Source organism: Cariama cristata, unplaced genomic scaffold (assembly GCF_000690535.1).
Source record: "Cariama cristata isolate BGI_N322 unplaced genomic scaffold, ASM69053v1 scaffold748, whole genome shotgun sequence".
NCBI lineage: Eukaryota > Metazoa > Chordata > Aves > Cariamiformes > Cariamidae > Cariama > Cariama cristata.
In genome coordinates, this window is record NW_009629241.1 from 46,884 (window position 1) to 68,040 (window position 21,157).

The following is a 21,157-nucleotide window of genomic DNA, read 5'->3' on the forward strand; positions in this document are numbered from 1 at the left end:
GTGTGATATCTCTTAAATGTTGTTTAAAGAAGGAAATAAATGAAGCTAGAATGAAGAACAAGACTAAGATATCTTAAATTTTTGTGATACTAAATTTTCTTTTTCTTTCCTGTTTAAGAATATATGTGGCAATTAGCACTCTAGGAAAAGACTTGTTTCTCATCAAACAAAATAATTAGATTTTGAACAAATTGCAATGCATACATTTCTACTTATTTTCTTTAGCAGGAAAGTGGAGCTGACATTTATCTAGTATTGCATATGCAAAAATGGGAAGTTATCTTAATCATATTTCATCTCCTTCTCTTAATAACTCATTTCAAAACTCTAATTCAGCTTTTCCATCTGTATAATGGGGACAGTACATGTTATCAGTTCTCTGTGAAGCAAATTTCTATTTTACTAACGGATTGAATCAGAATGACAAGACTACCCAGAGATACGTGAAACACTAGTGGTGAGTTCCAGCTGCAATTTGCCTTCTTTTCTTTTTTTTTTTTTTTTTTTTGTTTTTTCCTTCTTTTTTTTTTTTTTTTTTTTTTTTGTGATGCTGATCGGGTGAATGACTGCTACTAATACTCCACCTGAAGAAAAGGAAGAGTTAGTTAATTTTATATCTGAAACAGATTTTAATGTGTTTAAGACCAAACTGATCTGTGGAGATCTGTTCTTTGGCTGCTGTTGAATTCAGTATCCTTTCAATACCTTGCTGATAAAGCACACAGAGAACACAATACTCGTAGAGCAACACGAGCAAGAAAAGAAGGTTTTTTTCAGTTTCTATAGTAATAGCGTATCCTAAGAATGCACTTACAAAATTCTGTAGAACAATAAAAAATGATCACATAAACTTCTTCAATAGGTTTGTTAGCTAAAAAGTAAATTTTACACTGGAATAAACATAATATTCTCTGTAAACTCATTATGACGTACAGACTAGCACAGTATAGTGGAAGAAACCCCTTCAACTGTGATACTTTTTGTAGTATCATAGTTCGGCTGGGAAAAAGGGTTTGATTAATCAATACTTTTTCCATCTCTGTTTTGTTCACTCTAGTCTGACTCCTGTTAAGGTCAACAGTGGTAGTCTCATTGATTTCACAGTGCATTATATTGAGTTAGGGCAAACAGAAGCCCCACCTGGATGCGATGCTTGAATAGCAGAGAGCTTGCGATCTAATACTGTGATAAGGAAGTCGTGCATTGCACTTAGTGATGCTCAGAATGAAGACTTCAATTCTTAAAACCATCTTCATAAATTATATAGGAATACTGAATCTCTTATCACTGCACTTTGTGAACTATCTCGTCCTACAAAACCAGTTCAAACAATCTCAAATGGAAGCATTTAACCTTGTAGTATGCTTTTCTAGGGAATTATCCTCTTCTACACAATGTCTTTCACCATTTGGAGTGCCTTACTCTAATCAGTTAACACATTGGTTTCCCATAGCTTGTTCTCATCGTTACTCATGAGGAATAACATTTCAATAATTAAAGAAAAACCCCAATACCCTCACCCTAATCTGGCTAATAAGTACTTAGCTTGGTACTAATAAAATTACAGCAAAGTCTAAGTCTGGTAATTTCATTCTTCATAATATAAAGATGATAAGTGAATGGAAAACATAATAGTTCATGAGTAATCAAGAAATACATCATGTTCTGTGTTGATGATTGAAGCTTCCAATATCCACATACGCAATATTTCAGGCTTCAAGCGTAACACACTGTAAAACGATCCTCTCCTGTTGCTTAGCTCAAAGATCTAAATCAGTTGTCTTTACACTGGGGGAGGAGGGGTTGAGTTTTAAATCAAAGTCTTTTTGCTAAGCTGCTTTACAGTGTAGACCCACTGGAAAAGAAAATCATCAGAACAACAGAGAAGTGTGATAAACTGAAAGCGATCTGGCAAATATGGGGCATTGAGATAGAGAGGGTTGTGTAAAAATGGCTTTACCACCAGAGAAATTGTGACAGGGAACCATGCTGTCATTACCAAGCAGGAGCAGGTTAATCAAGTAAGGTAATCACATAGCAAATAATACAGAAGAGCATAATGCAATCAGTCCTGCAATTAGTCAAACCAGGACAATGTTGTAGATGTATAGGCCTGAAGGCCAGAAGGGATTTCTGCTAGTTTGAGTTTTTCTGTTGAGCATTATTTTGCAGTGTACATCTGTCCTAGATCACATATAGTCTGAATACTTTGCTGTTACATGCCGTTGCATTTTACCTCTCTACTGAGACAGAATATTTATATTTAATCAAAACACAGCATCTTCTGGTCTAGATGATAAGTAGAAGTCTTCTAGTCCTGACCTGGAGGCACGGAGAGAAGTTGCCTCTGCTGTCTTTGACAGTTTGTATCAATGGTATATCACTATACCTGTAAAAATGTGGGCCCAATTTCTCATCTGGATTTACCTGATGTCTTCTCTAACTTTTGTTATGTCTTCTCGTATAAAATAAAAACCTCCTCATATACATTATTTTTTCTTTCTGTTCTGGAGATAAGTAGAGAGTGAGTTAAACAAATTTTCAATTGCCTTTAGAAAGGCTAAATATAGTTTCTTGTTGTATGCTACTCTCCTCATTTCTCAAATAGTTTTTCTGGACTTACACTGATTTCTAGCTATTGCTGCTAAAAGGCTTAAAGTGATTGTGTTTAGGTAGATGACCTTCCAACCTGTAGGAAAATTAAACTCCCAGAATTCTGGTGAGATGGCAGTGATGGATTTTTCCCAGAGCCATTTCTCACTTGATGCAAATGTGTGATTCCTGACTTGAGAGTAATTGGGGTATTCAGAAATCTGTTTCCATTCCAATCTGGAGCAAGAGCCAATTTTTGAGATATTGCACACAAACTGAAAATTTCACAAGTGTTTCTTTCAGAAACATTGATGCGTAGCATACTAGCTACATTTTTCCTATTTTAGACATCTAACATCTTAGCTATATCAGGCTTTTTTAATAATTAGTGGGGAGAAATAAGCACTTAAGTGTCAGATAAATCATACTATACTATAGATTAGAAATGTACATTACAATGAGAGAATAACATGCTATTAAAGCATGCTTCTTTCCATTGATTGGACAACTAACTCAGATCTAGGTGCCTGAATAATTGCCTATGGTTGGAGGAGGTGAATTCAGCTACTAACAGCGTTCTGTAATTCCACAGAATTTACAACAGTTACAAAACTGAGGAAAATGTTAAGCTGGTGAAGCCTATGAGATCTTAAACTGGTCAGCCTGGGAGCCCTCTGACCAAGAAGTGCAGAAGGATTGGGGTTTCCTAAGGAGGCCACAGGAAATGTGCGTCTTCTGATGAACCTGGTGGGGTGTCACCCCTGCCTTTATGACTATGGAGTATATAGTTTAACCAGCTTCAGAGTCTGGGTTTGCAGTCCACTGGCTATGGGCAACAGGGCTCCACACACAGCCCTTACAGACCCTAAGGGACATTCTGCAGGAAGAAGAACTCCACCAGAGACATTTTCAGATTTAATGAACTATCCTTTTTCAATGGATTCCTGTTTCTGCTAGCAGTTTATTGTCCATCTCTAAACAGAATGTTCTGTAGTTCGCTATCAAAAACATCAGATGTTGAAATCTATTGATCCAGAACCATTTTTTTTCCCCCTAACACTTTGGAGACTTTTTTCAGAGTCAGTGGCAGATTATAAAGACCTTCAAAATGTCAGAATGATTAGTCTGTAATCTTTATATTTATACAAAATTTCTATTAACTTTGCAGGAAGAGTCACAAGGCTCACAATTAAACTAGAGTGTTTTGGTGTGGTGGGTTGACCCTGGCTGGACACCTGGTACCCACCAAAGCCACTCTGTCACTCCTCTCCTCAACTAAGGCAAAAAAGTTGTTCAGTACCTCAGTCTTCTCCATGTCCTGCATAACGGGGTCTCTGTTTCCTTCAGGAGAGGGCCCACATTTTCCCTAGTCCTCCTTTTATCGCCCACATACCTACAGAAGCTTTTCTTGTTGCCCTTGATGTCCCTGGCCAGATTTAATTCTATCAGGGCTTTAACTTTCCTAACCTGATGCCTGGCTGCTCGAATGGGTTCTCTGTATTCCTCCCAGGCCATCTCTCCTTGCTTCCACCCTCCGTAGCTTCCTTTTTAGGATTGAGTTTGCCCGGGAGCTTCTTCTTCATCCATGTGGATCTCCTGGTGTTTTTGCCTGACTTCCTCTTGGTTGGGATGCATCGCTCCTGAGCTTGGAGGAGGTGATCCTTGAATATTAACCAGCTTCCTTGGGCCCCTCTTCTCCCCAGGGCTTTATCCTGTGGTACTCTACCAAGCAGCTCCCTGAAGAGACCTCTTTATCCTTATTACAATCTGTTGATCACTGTGACTATAAACAAAAAGCAGTAGTAATGTGATGCCTTCGCTCAGATAATTCTCTTATTTGTTCACTGGTGTTTGACTCTGCTTTGCAGACGTCTGTGACATTTTACCAGCCAAAAACATAGTGATGGATGTGTGAATGAAAAAACAAAATACAAGAACAAGTTTGCCTTAAGGAACATCTCTGACTTTTGAGTTGTTGACCCACAGTCATCAAAGAGGCGTACGGATCAGCAGATGGGAAAATGGTCTAGAAGCCAGAAATTGCTCTTTCTGTTCTCGGCTCTGCACAGCACTGTCTTGCTGTAGGTCCCTGAACATGTCATTTCACATTTCTGTTTTTATTTCCTCACTGAGACATTGTTTTCTCTATTTCAGTGGAAATCATTGCAGCTGGGATTTGCATTTTGTCCTATGCTGAGTGTGATGGATTCTCTAGAACCTATTGTCTGGGCTAGCTTGCTTCTCCAGCTGTCAGCGTGTAAAGCAGACATCTATCATCACCAATCAATCGTATCTGAGAAAGTTCATTATGCCTGTTCAAACTGACAGATGCATTTGTCATTATCATATTGTAAAGCATCTCCCAAGCTTCTGTCTTTGCATGGAAGCTGCCCAAACATGATTTTTTTTTCAGGAGGCTTTCTTAAAATAGTCCCTGGGTTGGTAGTGTCAGCAGAGATTTTAATAATATTTTCAGTTCTTCAGTATGTCATCTCTAAAGAGCATCTACATTTGCAGTGTAAAAAGCTTTGCACTCTGGGAAGTCTCCCAATTTCCCTGAGCAAAGAAATTCTTTTATTCCATTTAGTTCACTATATAACGTTACACAAACTTGTAAGTTCACTTCTGTATGGTGAGAAAGCTGCTTGAGGATTGTCAGATACCTATCTCATTCTCCTCTTAATATGAATAGTTTGGACTCAGTCTCTTGTGTTACCAAGAACTTTTCATGTTATTTCTTTATTGTGCATAAACTTATTCAGAAGATCACAGTATATGCTTACTGTACTCTGTACATAAGTTCATTTTGTATAAACTTATCCAGAAGACAAGGTTGCTCTGAAGTACAAGGTCACTTTGAAGTCATTTGGGAAGGTTTATTGAAAGTTGCAAACAAGGGGTCTCTGGAGGGGCTTATCAAATATTTAAGGACCACTTACATTTAGGCCAGTGGAAACTGGAAAATAACTGACCTTTCTTTCTAATTAATTTCCAAATTATCAGTGTTTATCTTATAATGTGAAGCTTCCTCAGTTCTAGAACAAAATATTTTCAGAAAGAAAGTAATCAAAGTGATATACCTGCTTTAAATAGGCTTAAATTAGAGGTGATTTCTGCAAAGCAGCACATCATAGAACACATCAAAGAAACGTATTCCAGCATTTTGTTCCTAAGAAGGACTTTGACATTTACAAAAACATTTTTCATGCAAAAGTCAAATTATCAAAATGGTATTTTCTTCAGGTACTGATCAATCTGCTCCCAAACTGGTGTCTTACACAAGGCATACTTGTTGTTTTGGTAAAGGCTTCTGTTAACTAGTTGGTTCTTTATCAAGGAGTTTCTGCTTACAGTAATCTACTCTTCATCCTGTGTTTACCACTTACAGCTGTACACATTAAAAACACATGTAATTCAACTACAAACTAAAAAAACCCAGTTATTCGAAACTCCATATGGCATGTATTTCATATATTTCATTTATGTAAACTTCCTCAAAGAAATGTATCTTCTTTGCCACCATTGTGACAGGCTTTATCTAATTAACTTGTAACAAGCATGTTTACTTGTTTTTAGAGGCAGTTTTTACTTTGCTTATCTAGTTGCTAAAACCTAATCTTAGACAAAACACTGATAAAGACACTTTTTAATTTTTTCAGTTAGCATCCAATCCACTTGTTAACTACAGTATGAGAGCTACAGGGCTCTGGGGGGTTTTGGGCACTGTCTGCTACTTGTGCTATTTAAAGATATAAACTAAATAAAACTGAAGGTTACATATGCTTTTTAAAATATGCAGGAAATACTTGTTGATCTTTGTCCCTGGATTGTTATCATTATTATTATTAATTACTTTTACGGTGTAAAGAAGGATTCAGTTAATAGAATACTTCCCTCCTGATCAATTTACTGGAAGTTGTCATATGTGAAAAACATGTTGCTTGGTTTCAGTTTGTTGGAAGAAGTTTATAGCATGGTTAAACTGAGAGATGCCTTGTAGGCAAACTTTGATGATGGGAACAAATCAGACTGTCATTTTCCATGGTGTGAAGAAATCCTGTATAATGATCCATAGAGGGCAGATGATTTGGTAGACCCCAAGTTGCAAATACTTTATCCTTTTTAGGATCAACTTGTCAAATTTTGGCACAGATGCTAAATCACTAGTCATGCATATGTGTTTACCTTTAGAGGCAGAATACTTCACACCATGCAGCTTCTCTGTAGACTTTAGGATGATTTCCACAACAAATGCATATATCTTGAAAAGAGTAAGCAAATGGACCACAATATTAAATCAGTATCAAAGTGAGTCCAAACCCTATAAAGACAACCCTAGGCTTTTTTAAAAAAAAATCTAAGATTTGTGGAAAGTTCAAATAAAGCTGTAAATATTGTACTGCTCTAAACAGGAAAAGGACATAGTGTTAGCATTACAGATATTTGGCTTTTTCCACCTGACTGTCATAATCTCTGCTTTATCCAGACCAAGTATGAGTCATTTACTTTTCATGCAGGCCCCCACTTTCCTCTGACAGTGACGAAAGGAAATGGGTATAGCCTGTACCTGTTGAGGAGATGTATTATTGGCTGCTATCCATTTATTGATGGCATGGAAATCCATTAACTTTCACCATCCCTCCTAATGTCATCCTGTAAAGTATTGTCAAATTGCACCCCGTGGGATTGCCAAGGAAAGTCTGAGGACACGGGGGAGAGGAGCACCTGTCCCTTGTAATAGTTTTTGCTCTCACAAGTTGCAATGTCAAGTGGCTCGTTTTTCATAAAGTCTATCTCAGAAGCATTTCTGAGTCATTCCTCTTGTGTTGATGCAAGAACATGAAATCAAACATCATTGCCATGTTTTGGGAAATAGGTTAGAGCACTTTTCAGGAGGTGGCATTCGAGGTAGCTGTTGGGTAAAGGTGGCCCAGGCTGATTTGCCGGTTCCTTCTGTAGAACAGATTTTCTGGTGGAGTTTTATTGCTGAGCCATTTAACATCCTCCCAACATTTCACTTCATTGAAACATCCGTATTTGGAACAGAGGCAAACTCCCAAATGAACTTTGTTGGTTACCTGATGTTAAAAAAAATAATAAATAAAGACTCTTACTCTTGCAGCCTCGGCTTCTCAAATGACTCAGTCTGCTTACACTAAGAGAAGAGTTTGTTTTTAAACATGGCATAGAGCAGACTGGGCTTGGGTAACTTTTTTTTGCCCCCGACCTTCAATGTAATCTTTTCTTAATGAAACTATTTTTATTTGGGAGGAAGGAAACGTTTGAGTGGTGGGATAATTTCACATTTGTTTCTACAAGTATTGTGAAGTAGATGTTATTTACCATCTTCCTCAAACATCTGAGAATATCTGATCACTACTGGATCATTTATAGAGAAAGCTCTGCTTCTTGATTTGTGCATGTTTTCTCTAATCAATCCCCTACTCAGGACATTTGAGCTCTAATCCTGAATTTGCCAATGTCTTTAGCTCCCTGTACCATTTCTGTGTTGTTTCTTTGACATAGTTTGTGCTTTGGCTTGCTGTGTATATGAATAGAACTAGAGATACTATGACCTTATGTAACACTTGAAAAGTTGGGATCATTAGCTGTTAAGATACTTCTGCATTTAAGGGAGTGTAAAATTACTGTTACATCTGTGCATACTTTGGTATATCTAATAACGTTGCTATTATGTGAGCATTAAAAATAGTTATTTGTATTTCCGTATATAAAATGCACACATCTACTCCTTATATGCTAAAGTCATTTCAATGCTTTCAGGCTTTGATTGCTGAAGCTCACAAAAATAGTGCAACAAATTCTTATTGCAGTACTATTTTTCTGTCAGAAATTTTATGTTCATTACCTAGGCACTCTTACTTCAGTTTCTGGTCATTTTGTTAACCAGTTGTAATGTAATTGTTTACTTAAATTATATCAGTTAACATTCTAGCCTCACTTTTTTTCTGTTTGGGGGAGACCAGGGGGCGGTTAATGTTAGTCTTTATATTTCTGGTGGCTGGAATACATATGTTCTCTGTCCCTGCACAACTGCCATGTTTCACTCATTAACTGTTTATTTCAGCTGCACTGTCTGTTTTCTGTGGGAACTGTAAAGATTTGAGATGCTAATGTACTTTGAAAGACAGAAAACAATCTCAGTTATTCCCTTAAGACCGCCAGGCTGGTAGGAAGGCCTTTAATAACCTCGGTTTATGTTTTGTTATATGCTGTTGTTTCAGGTTCAATGGATCCAAAGGACTTTCTGAGGGAAGCACAAATAATGAAGAACTTGAGACATCCAAAGCTTATACAGCTTTATGCTGTTTGTACTTTGGAAGACCCAATTTATATTATTACTGAGCTGATGAGATATGGAAGTCTTCTAGAATACCTTCAAAGTAAGCAAATGACTATAAACTCATTTCAAGAGGTGCCACACCTGGCAGTTTACTAAAACACACTAACATAAAAGATAAAAGTACAACACTCTGGTTTAATATAAAACCTGTGTTATGTGTTGCTTGTGGGGATGAGAAAAGAGGAAAGAAAGAGGTTTATTAATTTTTGATATGCCAAAGTATTTGAGAAGTAGGAGAGAATCTCACATTCACAGTTTGATTCTTATAATGACCCACATTTTTCCACCCAGTTCTGTGAGTAGACAGGAGCATACACCAACAGAATAAAAATATAAGTATCCAGAAGGATAGGTCATCATATTTGACATGAAATAGAGGCACTTCCACAAAATGTACTTAACAGCTTTGAAATCTTATTACTAGGCAGGGATAGCCTTTCACTGTGAATTTGTCCCTTGCCTATCGCATCAGGGCTTTTATCTCAGCAGCACTTCAAAGTGCTCTTTTGAAGGCAAATAATAATTAAAAATAAAGTTGTACAGCCTGGAAAAGGCTAGCATAATGATTGCACTTTAAGTTCACCCCTGCTATTAAGAAATGCTTGATTCTAGTGTTGTTACCGATTTTCAGTTTAGCGATGTCTCTAGGATGCTAAATGTCTCTAAAGCTGTAATGATCTCTTGAAGACAAAATGTTCACCGTGATTGTCTTGCTAAATTTCTTCTGTCTCCAGCCCATAAGGCAAAGCCCTGTGAAATACCACAGATGGTATTTACCTTCCCCCATCTTCTCCATGGAACCATTTTTCAAGTGAGGCTCAGTCCAGGGACAATTACAGCTAAAGCAATCTCTGGGAGAGGGACATCCCCACCAGGAACTGCACAGAGAGGGGCTTCAACAAGCTGGGGCCAGATCATCTACAGTTTTGTGGGCATTTAGTGGCCAGAGGTAGCAAGGCACAAATTTCCTTTAAATTCTCATCTTTGGTGCCTTTGTGTGCAGAGTGATGCTTATCTGATTGAAAGAGCCTAGCACATCAGGAAATGATTGCTGTGCATGAAAACATTTATTTCACAGGAGAAAACAGCTCTGAGAAAGCCAGGATGAGTCACAGCTATTGCAGAGGTGAAAATTGGCCTGTTTGTGCACGGAGTACAACGTGTTCAGGACAGATGAGGGCTGCAGCCCGTCTGTGGCTGGGTTGCCAGCATATACACAGGAGCTGCCCTTGCTGTGGGCAGCACGTGTATGCAGCCTGATCTTTGCCTAAGTGCTCGTTCCTGTAGACCTGCATCAGGAAGACTCTGCAAAGTCAGTTGGTTTCCAGGCAGCCGTCAAGATAACCGTAAAAATGGCCAGCTGAGACCCAGCCTAGTGGTATCTCTCCTTGTCTGATGGTGTATGCACAGGGGGATAAACAGAACTAGGAGGTGGAGGCAGAGATCCAGGTGCTTTGATAAGTATTGGGCAGAAAAAAGTCATTGCCGTCAATGAGAGTAATAAGGAAAGAGATCTGAAACTTGCCTAGAGCTCCGTGACTGGAAGTGTTCTGTATCAGCTGGCGGTCAGTGCATGGCTCCTGATAAGCTTTCTTGAGACTCAGCCACCGCAGGAACCAGGAAAACATTTTCTGAAGGCTGCTGTCTGTGTGCACGATGGGTAAATATGGCAAACTGGAACAGAGGGAAAGTCTGGAGATCATTCTTTGGTTAAGTTTCCCCTCCTAGAAATGCATAGTATGTTTTTCCGGCTTTAAGAATCCCTCATATTTCATGCGTAGTGACTATCGCATTCCACCATAAAGATGGCTACTTAGTAATGATGGGCATGTGGATTCCCCGTACACCCTGTGAATGTACTTTGGGATACTTCTTGATGAACACTGTTATGCAGAGTTACTGAGCTGCCATCAGTATGAGAAAAATGCAGCTGAAAACTTTTCTTTGTTATTGGATATGAATGAAATTGTCATAAATGCATGAGTGTTTTTATCAATTCTGATAGACCTGGGGCTTGTTCTGGCAGGGTTGTAGTCTTGAAGTTCGGTGAATTATTATGAAGGCAATGTTCTCTACTGGAGAAAGTGCTGCTTGTTTTTATATTTTTTATATTGTCAGGCATCTGTCAATGAGAATATTTTCCTGTCTTTCCTATATGAGATATGGTGACTGATTGCTTAGAACAAGGTGCAGACCCTAAGCCTTCTTTCATATTTTCTCTAATAAATTTTTCTTATAAGGGTGATAGCTTTGTCAAAAAATATTAGTAAAAAAGGACATGGAGGTGCTACATTTTCCTTATAGGATAAAGAATAAGCCACAGGAAGGTTTTATAAATTCACCAGTAGTGCCTGGTTTTGAGTGTGGAAGTTATATTAACTTTGGGTTTTTGTTGTAGTTTTTCCTCCTTTAAAACACTTTAAAACAAACTGAAGCACGTGTGTACCCATATGAATACAGCTGTAAACTCTTCCGACCTGCTCTGAACCAGCCAGATGGGAACTGGCTCTGGTCCGGAAACCTCCGCAGTTGTACTAACGCAGCGGTGTGCTTGAACTTGCGTGCCTTGGCGGGCCCAACCTGGGATTTTGGAGGTATAGTCAGGAACCTTTACGAGACAATTGTACATGATTTGCACTTCAGATCCCAGAGAGACCCGTGCTGTCAGCCTCTATCTTTGTGCACAGTTTGCAGCTCCTGATCAGCTGAGGCTCCTCCTTACAGCTTTCCCTTCTTTAGCTCCAGAACAGCAGCAGCGTAGAACCAGCTCACAGAGAGAAACCCTCCAAGAAATACTGCAGCAGCCAGGGCAACCGTGGCCTCTTCCCCCCCCTCAGCCCACACGTTAAAGGCAGTAGGTCAGCCTGGTCTGGGATCCCAGACAAGCCCAAATGGAAGAAATGGTCCTTCAGCTGCAACTCCACCATTAGAGGTGGATCTCGCCCTTGTCCTTTAGCAGGGTGCACCTGTGTGCCCTGCAGGCAATAAGACAGGGAGGGTTTAGCAGCTCCAGCTCCTATCTTGCACTGAAGCAGCTCATTAAACAGGAGGCTTATGAGTCAGCCTTTTCCCCGTGACATTGCTGTGTTCTGCCTCTTGGAGCAAGTTTATGTCAGGCTAGCCTGGAGCATGGGCAGAGCAATGACAAACCTGTGCTCAGGTCTGCCTGCATCCGTGTCTGCTTTCACCAGGAGGTAGTTCACAGCCTGTGCAGATGAAGGAGCAGTGTGAAAGGAAACATGGAGAGAGGGATTTTAAACTGAGTCACATAAGCTAGTTTCCAAAATCCAGGTACTGATGCAAGGTGCTTGTACATATTTAGTTATTTTCTGATTAAATACAATGTAAGCATCACCTGTGGATTTATATATTTGTACAGCAAGCTGTATAATAAATGTTGATATCTGCCAGTTATCAGGATTGCAAAACTTCAGATTGTTATATTATTCTGTGACCTGATGACGGATTTTCTTGATGGTTAAGCCATAAATTTTCACATAGCCTGATTTTTCTCCCTCTCTCTTTTAAAGGTCAAGGCAACTATTAAACATATGTGTGGGAGAGGAAAAGACTTTCTGAGTCAACAATGGAAGTAAATAATTTTAGTGCTGGGTTATCATGACAATGAGTTTAGCCTCAAAAAGGAAGTAGGACAATACACATACAGGGCAAATTTCATCATTTAAAATTCATTTCTTTTACCTATTCATCTCAGAACATCCAGATGAGCAGGAAATTCAAGGCCTGGAGATTGCAGAATAGATTAGTACACAATAGCATTTCGCACTTTCCATAAGGGGCGATTGCAAGGTTAGGTCGGATAAAATGCCAGAACTGGAGGAGGCTGTGCAAAACAATGTTAAGACCCACTTTCACTATGAATCAGTTCAAAATAAGCAACAGAAAACTGCCACCTACAAATGTTTTATGTCTTTAACACACAGGCAGTGGGGAAAAGTCACCATCCTAATGAGAAAGGAGTACTGCCAATGAACCTAGCAGTAAACACTCAGCTTTTTGATATTGTTAAGATTTTGAAACAGGAAGTTGAAACTGTTTTGAGTATCAGAGGCTGCAGAGGTAGGCACTCATGCTTCAGTGCTGCAGCGTTTGGCTTTGGGTGACAGTGACACTTGAATATAACACTGATTTGGCTTACTTAGATTACCTTGGGATAGAAATTCTTTGCTACAAGGAGGTCAGCTGTCCCCAAAATGCCCTGAATTTGTATTCTAATGTGTTATACCCCAATGACTTGTTTTTAGGTACCTGTCTTACAATTTTTGGCTGCAGTTTTTCATGGCCTAAAGCTCTTTCCTTCATTTGTGGAGGCAAGTTGCTCTGGTCAAAGTCCTTCTACTATTTTGTTTGAACAGCCGATCTTTGATTGCCAAATCTCTATTTCTGGGACTTGCTGATCTTACAGTGGTGGGAACAGCATGCACATTGCTTCAGAAAGTTCTGCTAGAGAAGCAGGCAGCTTGAAAGCAGCTCAAGGAATCCTGCTGTTGAGTAGCAGCAACAGAGACAATAGCGTGAAGCAGTCAACTGGACTAGAAAGTGAAAATGAGAGTTACACCGGACAGCAGATGGTGTATTTCCTAGTAAGAATCATTGGAGAACAGGGAACAAGGATAATTTTGTGCTTTTCCATCTTTGGTCAGCTTTGGCTATACCCAGTGAGTACTGACATTAACTGTTACTCACAGTTTGGAACAGGTTATGCACCTGTCAGAAAGGCAAACATCTGCACTACTACCAGTAGATAGATGCCTTTTTCTTTGGACTGTGTCAGCAGCTCCTTCCAGGCCTAGATTACCTGCTGCATTTAGTATCTACTCTTTTAGAGAAGATGAGACAGGCATTGTTACTCACTTATCATGAAACTAGCTGCATGGCTTTAAGTAGTGTCATTCACTAACCTCTGTCATTTGGTCGGGCTTTACTTTATTGTATTGCATGGTTCTGTTGATTTGTGTCGTCCATTTGAACGAGTCAGCTGTTATGTTATTTATATGTAAATAATGTAAATATTATGTTATCCTTGTCACCTTCTTTTTAAACAGAAGATGCAGGCTCCAAAATCTTCCTGCCACATCAAGTAGACATGGCTGCTCAGGTGGCTTCCGGGATGGCTTACCTGGAATCTCAGAACTATATCCATCGGGATCTGGCAGCCAGGAATGTTCTTGTTGGTGAGCACAGTGTTTACAAAGTGGCAGACTTTGGACTTGCAAGAGTTTTTAAGGTGGGTTGTGAGAGGGTGAATTGGCTCTACTTTAACTCTGGGGAGCAAGGTGGAAGAGGTCAACTGAAGGATGAACTGTAGCCTCTGAATTGCTGGGTTCAGGCAAAAGGCATGCTCAGGGAGAAAAGGTGCCCTAACGCATTCACTTGTATCCTCTACCTGTGTTATCCCATGCAAGGTTAGAAGCTGGTCTGTGCCTTTGTGTAAGTCCTTTGTGTAAGTCCTTTGTGTCTACTTCCCAGTCAGCCACCAAGCAATACCCTTTGCACAACCTTTATCCACAGCAGTAGTGTCTGCCGCATGGAGAGAGATCACAGGAATGATGGCAAAATTATATTCCTGAGCCTGTAAGGGAAGGCATATAAAAATGTATTGAGAGCTATTCTCTCCTTATTCACTTCCCCACTGCCTCCGTGATGCTTGCGAGTGCAGGTTGTAATCATAAAAGGACATTATTCCTCTCCACGACTAATAGCGGAGTTCATAAAGTGAGCTCTCAGAGCTTTAAATCTGATGCAGTTTCAAGTTCTTTGCCATTGCACTGTGTTTTTTCTCTAGCCCTTGAGGACATGGAATGCCAAGTAATGCTGACGAAGATCACGCTAGGAAAGAGCTGTGGTTTAGAAATGAGATTTCGTACCTCTGAAAATGATTTGATCAGAGTTGGAAATATTTGATTTGCCATATTTTATGGATTTCAATATGTAATCCATAATTTCTGAGGTCTTATTATTGTTTTTATTGATTTATGTTCTTACACTGAGAAGGAAAAACAGAGAAAAAAGCTCTCTGCTTCTTGTTTGTTTTTTTTCCATTCAAGCAGCAGAAATTGAAGTTCATAACAGAGTTGGATTTATTACATACTGAAATATAGAATAATGGCTTGACAGTGGCATCAAAGGACTTTGAAAGTGCTTTTTGCTTAATTTTGATTCTTCTAGTTATGCGTAAGTTCAGATTGCACATTTTTTAACATGAAAAATATATATTTTTAAATGAACAGTGCTTACAATGGATATTTCTCCTGTGTCCTCACTAGAGAGGGTAATAATTTACAGCTGTTGACATTTCTTGTTAAAACTGAACTTTACTAAAATACTCTGTCATAGAGTCATCTTGGCAGACTTTCTTAGGAATATTCTGTCTCCTAAGCCAAAGCACTAACATGGTCACATGCAAAGATCCCAAAGGAGTAGGTGTGAGAAATGAAATCTGTATTTCTGTATGCATTAATTAGTATAATGAAAGAATTTCTTGTTTCCGCAGATGAGTATTATGGTCAAGATGCCAGCTATATCTGTATGTAGATACAAAACAGTATTTTAAGACTATAGGGCATTACAGCTGGGAGACATACATTCCGTATTAAAAACAATCAAACAAACAAAATCTTGTACACATTTGGCTGGATTTGCATGTGAAAAACCTGACCAAGGTTTGGATGTGATGGATGTCCACTAAATTATGTTTAGGAATTAAAGAGAGAAAACGTTCACAAAGTTTAGATGTCTGTGCTATAAAACTTTAAAGACATGATTTTACAAATTTGCAAGTAAATATTTTTTCTTTTTCTTTGTGCTTTTCATCTTCACTTTACATGAATTAATTGGACCCACTGTAAGCTAATATGTTAATTTGAATCACTTGGAGTTTGTTCTTTGGTCCCTGAAACCTGCTTAAGTGATTGTTTTCAAAGTTGATGGCCCTTCAACACCGCAATAAATCACAGAAGAAAGGTTCCAAAATTCATTAGCTCTTGCTCTTGCCTTCTCTGTTTCCTGAAGACCAGACGCGCAGCCATTTGGTCTCTAGTGTCATCAGGGTGCTTACACTGCCACTCCTGACAGACTTTTGAAATCTTGCATGCCAGGTCCAGAATTCACAGTAGCAGGTCATAATTAATCATGAGCCACTCCAACGCTGCGTGCTTGCTTGAAATGATAAATGCTTTAGAAAAGCCTCTGATGAATAGTAGCATTTCTCAACTGTGAAGCCCAATTCAACAATAGACTTCAGAAAGTGCGTGCTTTAATACCATGAAAGGCAAGTGCTTGGCTAAAAGAGGATAAGATTAAGCACATGCTTAGCTTAGTCAGGTGCTTAAGTGCTTTGCTGAACCAGATCTGAAATCAAGTTTGCTTCATTTTACCCGTGACAGGTAGAAAATGAAAACGTATATGAAGCTAGGCCTGAAACAAAACTCCCAGTGAAATGGACAGCCCCAGAGGCAATCCGCTACAACAAATTCAGCGTAAAGTCAGATGTCTGGTCCTTTGGAATACTTCTGTTTGAAATATTCACCTATGGGAAGATGCCTTATGCTGGTAAGTGCTTTTACCTAAAGAAAGATGTCTAATGTTTTCTTGTTTTAAGAATGACACAAAAAGAACATTAAGTGCCTGCACTATGGGCATGTTAAAGGGTTAAAACTGTAAATACAGAAAGAAGGCTGTTCAGATGAGGTCCACTTAGTGGGTCAGACCTTCTGGCTGCCCCAAGCTCCCTGGAAGCTTTCCAAAGGCAGTGATTAGCAGCCATTCAAGCTTCCTCTCGCTGGAGTCAACCTGCAGCGCACAGGCACCTAAGCCAACTGGTTATTTCCCTCCAGCATCAGATCAAAGATGCCAGTTCTTGGAATGTGGAAAAAAGAAAGGTTTTTATGTCCCCATCCCACCCTTGTTTGTTTTTTTTTTTTAAATTTTTTTTTGAAGGATATCTCATAGAAGAACAGATTATTACTTGTGATGTGCTGCACAGGCACTTCAGGAAGAAGGTGTCTGAAAAAGGAATCTGGGTATTTTTACCCCCTTCCCTCATATTTGACTATTGCAGTGGAAAGTCTTCATAAAGAGAAGGATCACAAGAATTAGGAATAAAGTGTCACCAACCTCAAAGGTAGATTTAAGGTAGATATTCCTAGCACTGTGAGAAGTGCTCAAGGAACTGTAGCTCCAATAACACAAGATATCAGTGAGATGATTGACTGTGATTCACTTTGTGCTGGTGAGGAGAACACAAGGGTAGGACTAAAGCAAAAAAAAGTTATGCTGCATCTGTACAGGCCTGAGGGGTGGTATGTTCTCCATAAACTACATTTCACAGTGTCCTGAAGTGGTATTTCCTGTAAAAGGAAAAATTGATTTTGCTTTTCGATTCCCACCCTCACCTCCTCTGAAACTGTTCTCAAAAAAAAAAAAAAAGGGAAACCAAAGCAAAATATTCTCAACTCTTTCTTATATAAACTATACGTGTGTGCATACACACACACACATAAATAAACTATTCAAGTATAAATGATATGTAACATTGATTCTCAGTATTGTCTGAAAATATGGTCAGCGTTGTCCCTTTGCAAAGGCGTAGTTTACCTGTAACTTTACAGTAGAAAATGTCCTTTCGCCATGGCTGTCTACTTGGTATTACTGCAGGAGTTTGTCCTCAGCAATCAGTTAGGAGAAGAGGTTATGTTGATCCATGGTGGCAGAGGGTAACATACGGGGGAAAGACCATTCAGAGATCTAGGAAAAAGAAGTAAAGACTATGCAATTCAAAATTTAATTTAAAGAGTAGAAAATTGAAAGGGAATGGGACAATAGTCTTAAAATATAAAGGTATAGCAAAGGTAGAGGAACGGTTTCTTGTCTATGACTTGCGGTGGCAGAGCAGGTAGGATGCTGTTGCGTAGCTGCACCAGAGGAAACTTAGGACTAATGTTAGGGAAAACTTTCTAAATGTGAGGAAAATTCATCAACAGGATGGATTTTTCTTGGGAGGTTTTGGAGTCACTGAGACTAGAGAGATTTAGGAACAATTTAAGCGAAACAGATGTTAGAAAAATTTCAGCAAGCCTGGGTGGCGGAGGAGGAGCCTCACACCCGGGTGAACCCCTTTGCTCTGCGTCTCAGCTGGCACAGCCGGGCTGAGCGGGCTGGGAGCTGCTGGAGGTGGTTTGTCACCGCTGGTTTGGGATCCTCCGGTGGCTCCTGGGGTCTGCTGCCATTGAAGGGGGCCTGCTGGGGCCAGCTCTGCACGTGTACCTCACGGCGGGGCATCCCCTTGCCTCGTCTCAGCGAGAGATAGAGACACACGGCGTCACGAAGTAGACCCCGCGTAGTCTGAGGAACTCCCTTTGGCTTGCAGGTATGGCAGGACACCAGGTGATCCAGATGCTGGACAAGGGGTACAGACTTCCACAGCCGGAGAACTGCCCGGCGCCGCTCTACCAGCTGATGCTGCAGTGCTGGAGCGCGGAGGCGGGCGGGCGGCCCACCTTCGAGGCCCTCTGCGAGCAGCTGGAAAGCTACTTCGAGACCGACGCCTCGTCCTACGCCCAGGCCGTGGTGAAGTGAAGCCCGAGGCCGGGGCTGAGGGACAGACGCTAGCCAACACGGCTGAGGGGGGGGGGTGTGGAATCTGAGGGGGGGGGCTGTGAAATCAGCCTAACCTCAGACGTGGAGGTTATTAGGAGGTGGTGACGAATTCCACGATATTTTCATCCCTGCGCAGATATGCAAAGACACTTAAAATTTTTGCAGCTGGCAAGTGTTTTGCAAGACTAAGCATCAGGAAGCTGGAGGGGCGGGGGCTTCTAAAAAAATAAAATGTCTTCTATTTATTTTTTAAATAGCAGATTGCAAGAATGAACAAATTAAATGAGTGTTGGTCAATAACCATTGTAGAATTTTGTCATTTCTTTATTGGAATAATTATTTGCTGTTCCTTAGATTTTTCATTCCTACCAGGTTGTCCTCAGGGAGGAATGTGATGGCTCTGCACAGCAGGATCTGTGCTTCCAGAGTCCTCTTATTGTAAAAAAAAAAAAAATAAAAAAAAAATAATCCTGTGACTGTGATGATGGCAGAATCCAGATTAATTGCCTTGCTTAGACTTGAAGTACGTATGCTTTTGCTGTATCGGAAAATAAAACAGATGTTCATGGGAGAAAAGGAATTATTTGGTTTTGTGGATGCAAGGAGTGATCTCTTTTAGTTTGTCTACTGTTCCTCTTTTGCAAGAATAAACATAATTATTATTAGATTCTTGAAGGTGTTTGTTCTTAATGTTGTTAAATAGTGTCACAGAACCAATGAGTTATTGTCCATTGAAGTGTAAGGATTTATTTTATAGTTCTTCATTTTAGGGGAATTGTAGGAAAAGATATTTTAACATGAGCTCAAGACTGTCTTAGCCTTTTAGACTGACACCCTTTCCTGTCCTGCTGCCCAAATCACGGACCCTCTCCAACAGGACAAGGCTCAGGGCAGGTATAGGTATTTTGCAGAGGAACTAGCAATCCACACTGCCGTCTTCTCCAGATGTAACTTTAATCTAGGAGATTTAAATAATAGATGATACATTTTATTTTGTTCCATGGGGAAATGGAACCCAGGTGCTTCTGCTAGCAGTCTTTACAGCTACAGATTTTAGAATTTTTTTGCAGTTTTTCTAATGAACTACAATATCGGTTCTGCTAAAATCTGGTGTCACTGTGACAGTTTCATTTTCTCAATTGTGAGGCTTGGAGAACCAAGTTTTAATTATTTACTTATGATTCATCAGTTAATTATTTAACAACATAATCCAAGAATTTAGAGCTGTACTGTGTTAACATAGCATGAGCTCAGTATAAGTGTGCTACCATTTTCCTCTAATATCAAAAAAGGGTATAAATAAATGAAGAGATTCATTACTTTAACGGCTGGGTGGCTTTTATTACATCTTTTTCATTTTCCTTTCTTCTCTTTGTACTTCAAATCCATTCATCTCAGTGCCTTGCTTCTAATTTTTAATTTCCTTTTCCCCTCCTCTTCCCTTTTGGAAGGCAGCACACCTTTTTTTTTTCTTTCATACACATCTCTTATGTACTCGCTATTCAAAACTCCTGTCCTTATTTATTGTTTTTCTCCTCTTTCTATCTTACTACACCTAGAGTCTTTCTAGCATTCTGTCTCTGCTCACCTTCATTTTCTGGGCAGTGTTTCTCCTTACTAACCCTCTTTATACTAATTACATTTGTAAAGCGCAATACAGCAATAATTAATTAGCTGTCATAGCATCCATGCAATTTTGGAAAGTAATCATACTCTCTGAAAGAAGAAGAGGTTAAACAGCTTTGCCAAACCCATCCTGATAAGAATTGGCATGGAAAGAACTGGGAGACTCCCAGGCAAAGTCTCCTGCTGTCCTCCATCCATGTTTGTTTTAAGACTCACGCTAGCTACTGGCTCATGGCCCCAACAAGGTGTTATTTATGATTATCAAGCCTCCATCAATCCACGCGTCTCTCGTCTGGCTAGGAGCTGTGTTTAACACTGTTACAGTATGAGGTTAGCAAATCCCACAGAGTAGGTTTATGTAATAAGAATAGGAATGCTGTTATTTGGAAAGATCTCAGTGTCAAACTTGCAATCTTGATGTTCAAGCACTATTTCTAACATGATTTTTCAGACTTAAAACGTTAAGAATGTTGCAAATAAAAGTTGAATTTGCCCAACTCAAAAAAACTGTTGTTAAAAGAAATATAATCTTAAAATCCCAGACGTGTGCAGTTCACAGGAGAAGAGGTGCCAGGAAAAAAAAAAAAAAAGAAGACAGCAGGGAAACAGCAAAGTTTTCAGAATTCCAGATTATACCAACTGATCCAAGCTGCTCTCTGCTGGCCTCTGCCCTCGGGTGGAAGTCAGCAGGCTCTTGTTGGACTCCACTGAAGTGACACCGGTAACTGTGAAGAAGAAAGCACACCTGTACAATAAATATCTCCCTAAACCAACGTCTAAGGAAAATGAGGTCTGTTCGTCCAGCTAAGCTGAATACATTGTCTCCCTAATTTCTCCTCTAGTCACAGGAGAGAGAGAGGCTCCTTGAGGTGGTGAATGAATGCACCAAAACTGCGTTTCTCCTCTGAAGCACTCCTGGCCGGCTCCTATCTGTTTGCTGCTGTGCAGGTATCCAGG

The 21,157-nt window shown here is 39.7% G+C and overlaps 1 protein-coding gene across 1 annotated transcript in view; it reads left to right on the plus strand.

Annotated features, from left to right (window-relative positions):
- FRK (fyn-related Src family tyrosine kinase) overlaps positions 1 to 18,553 on the plus strand; it is a 51,007-nt gene extending 32,454 nt beyond the window's left edge. The window contains exons 5-8 of the mRNA XM_009705079.1: positions 8,838 to 8,996; positions 14,023 to 14,204; positions 16,363 to 16,528; positions 18,345 to 18,553. Of these exons, the coding sequence (XP_009703381.1) occupies positions 8,838 to 8,996; positions 14,023 to 14,204; positions 16,363 to 16,528; positions 18,345 to 18,553 (716 nt within the window). The remainder of the gene's footprint in view (positions 1 to 8,837; positions 8,997 to 14,022; positions 14,205 to 16,362; positions 16,529 to 18,344) is intronic.
- Positions 18,554 to 21,157: the final 2,604 nt, after the last annotated feature.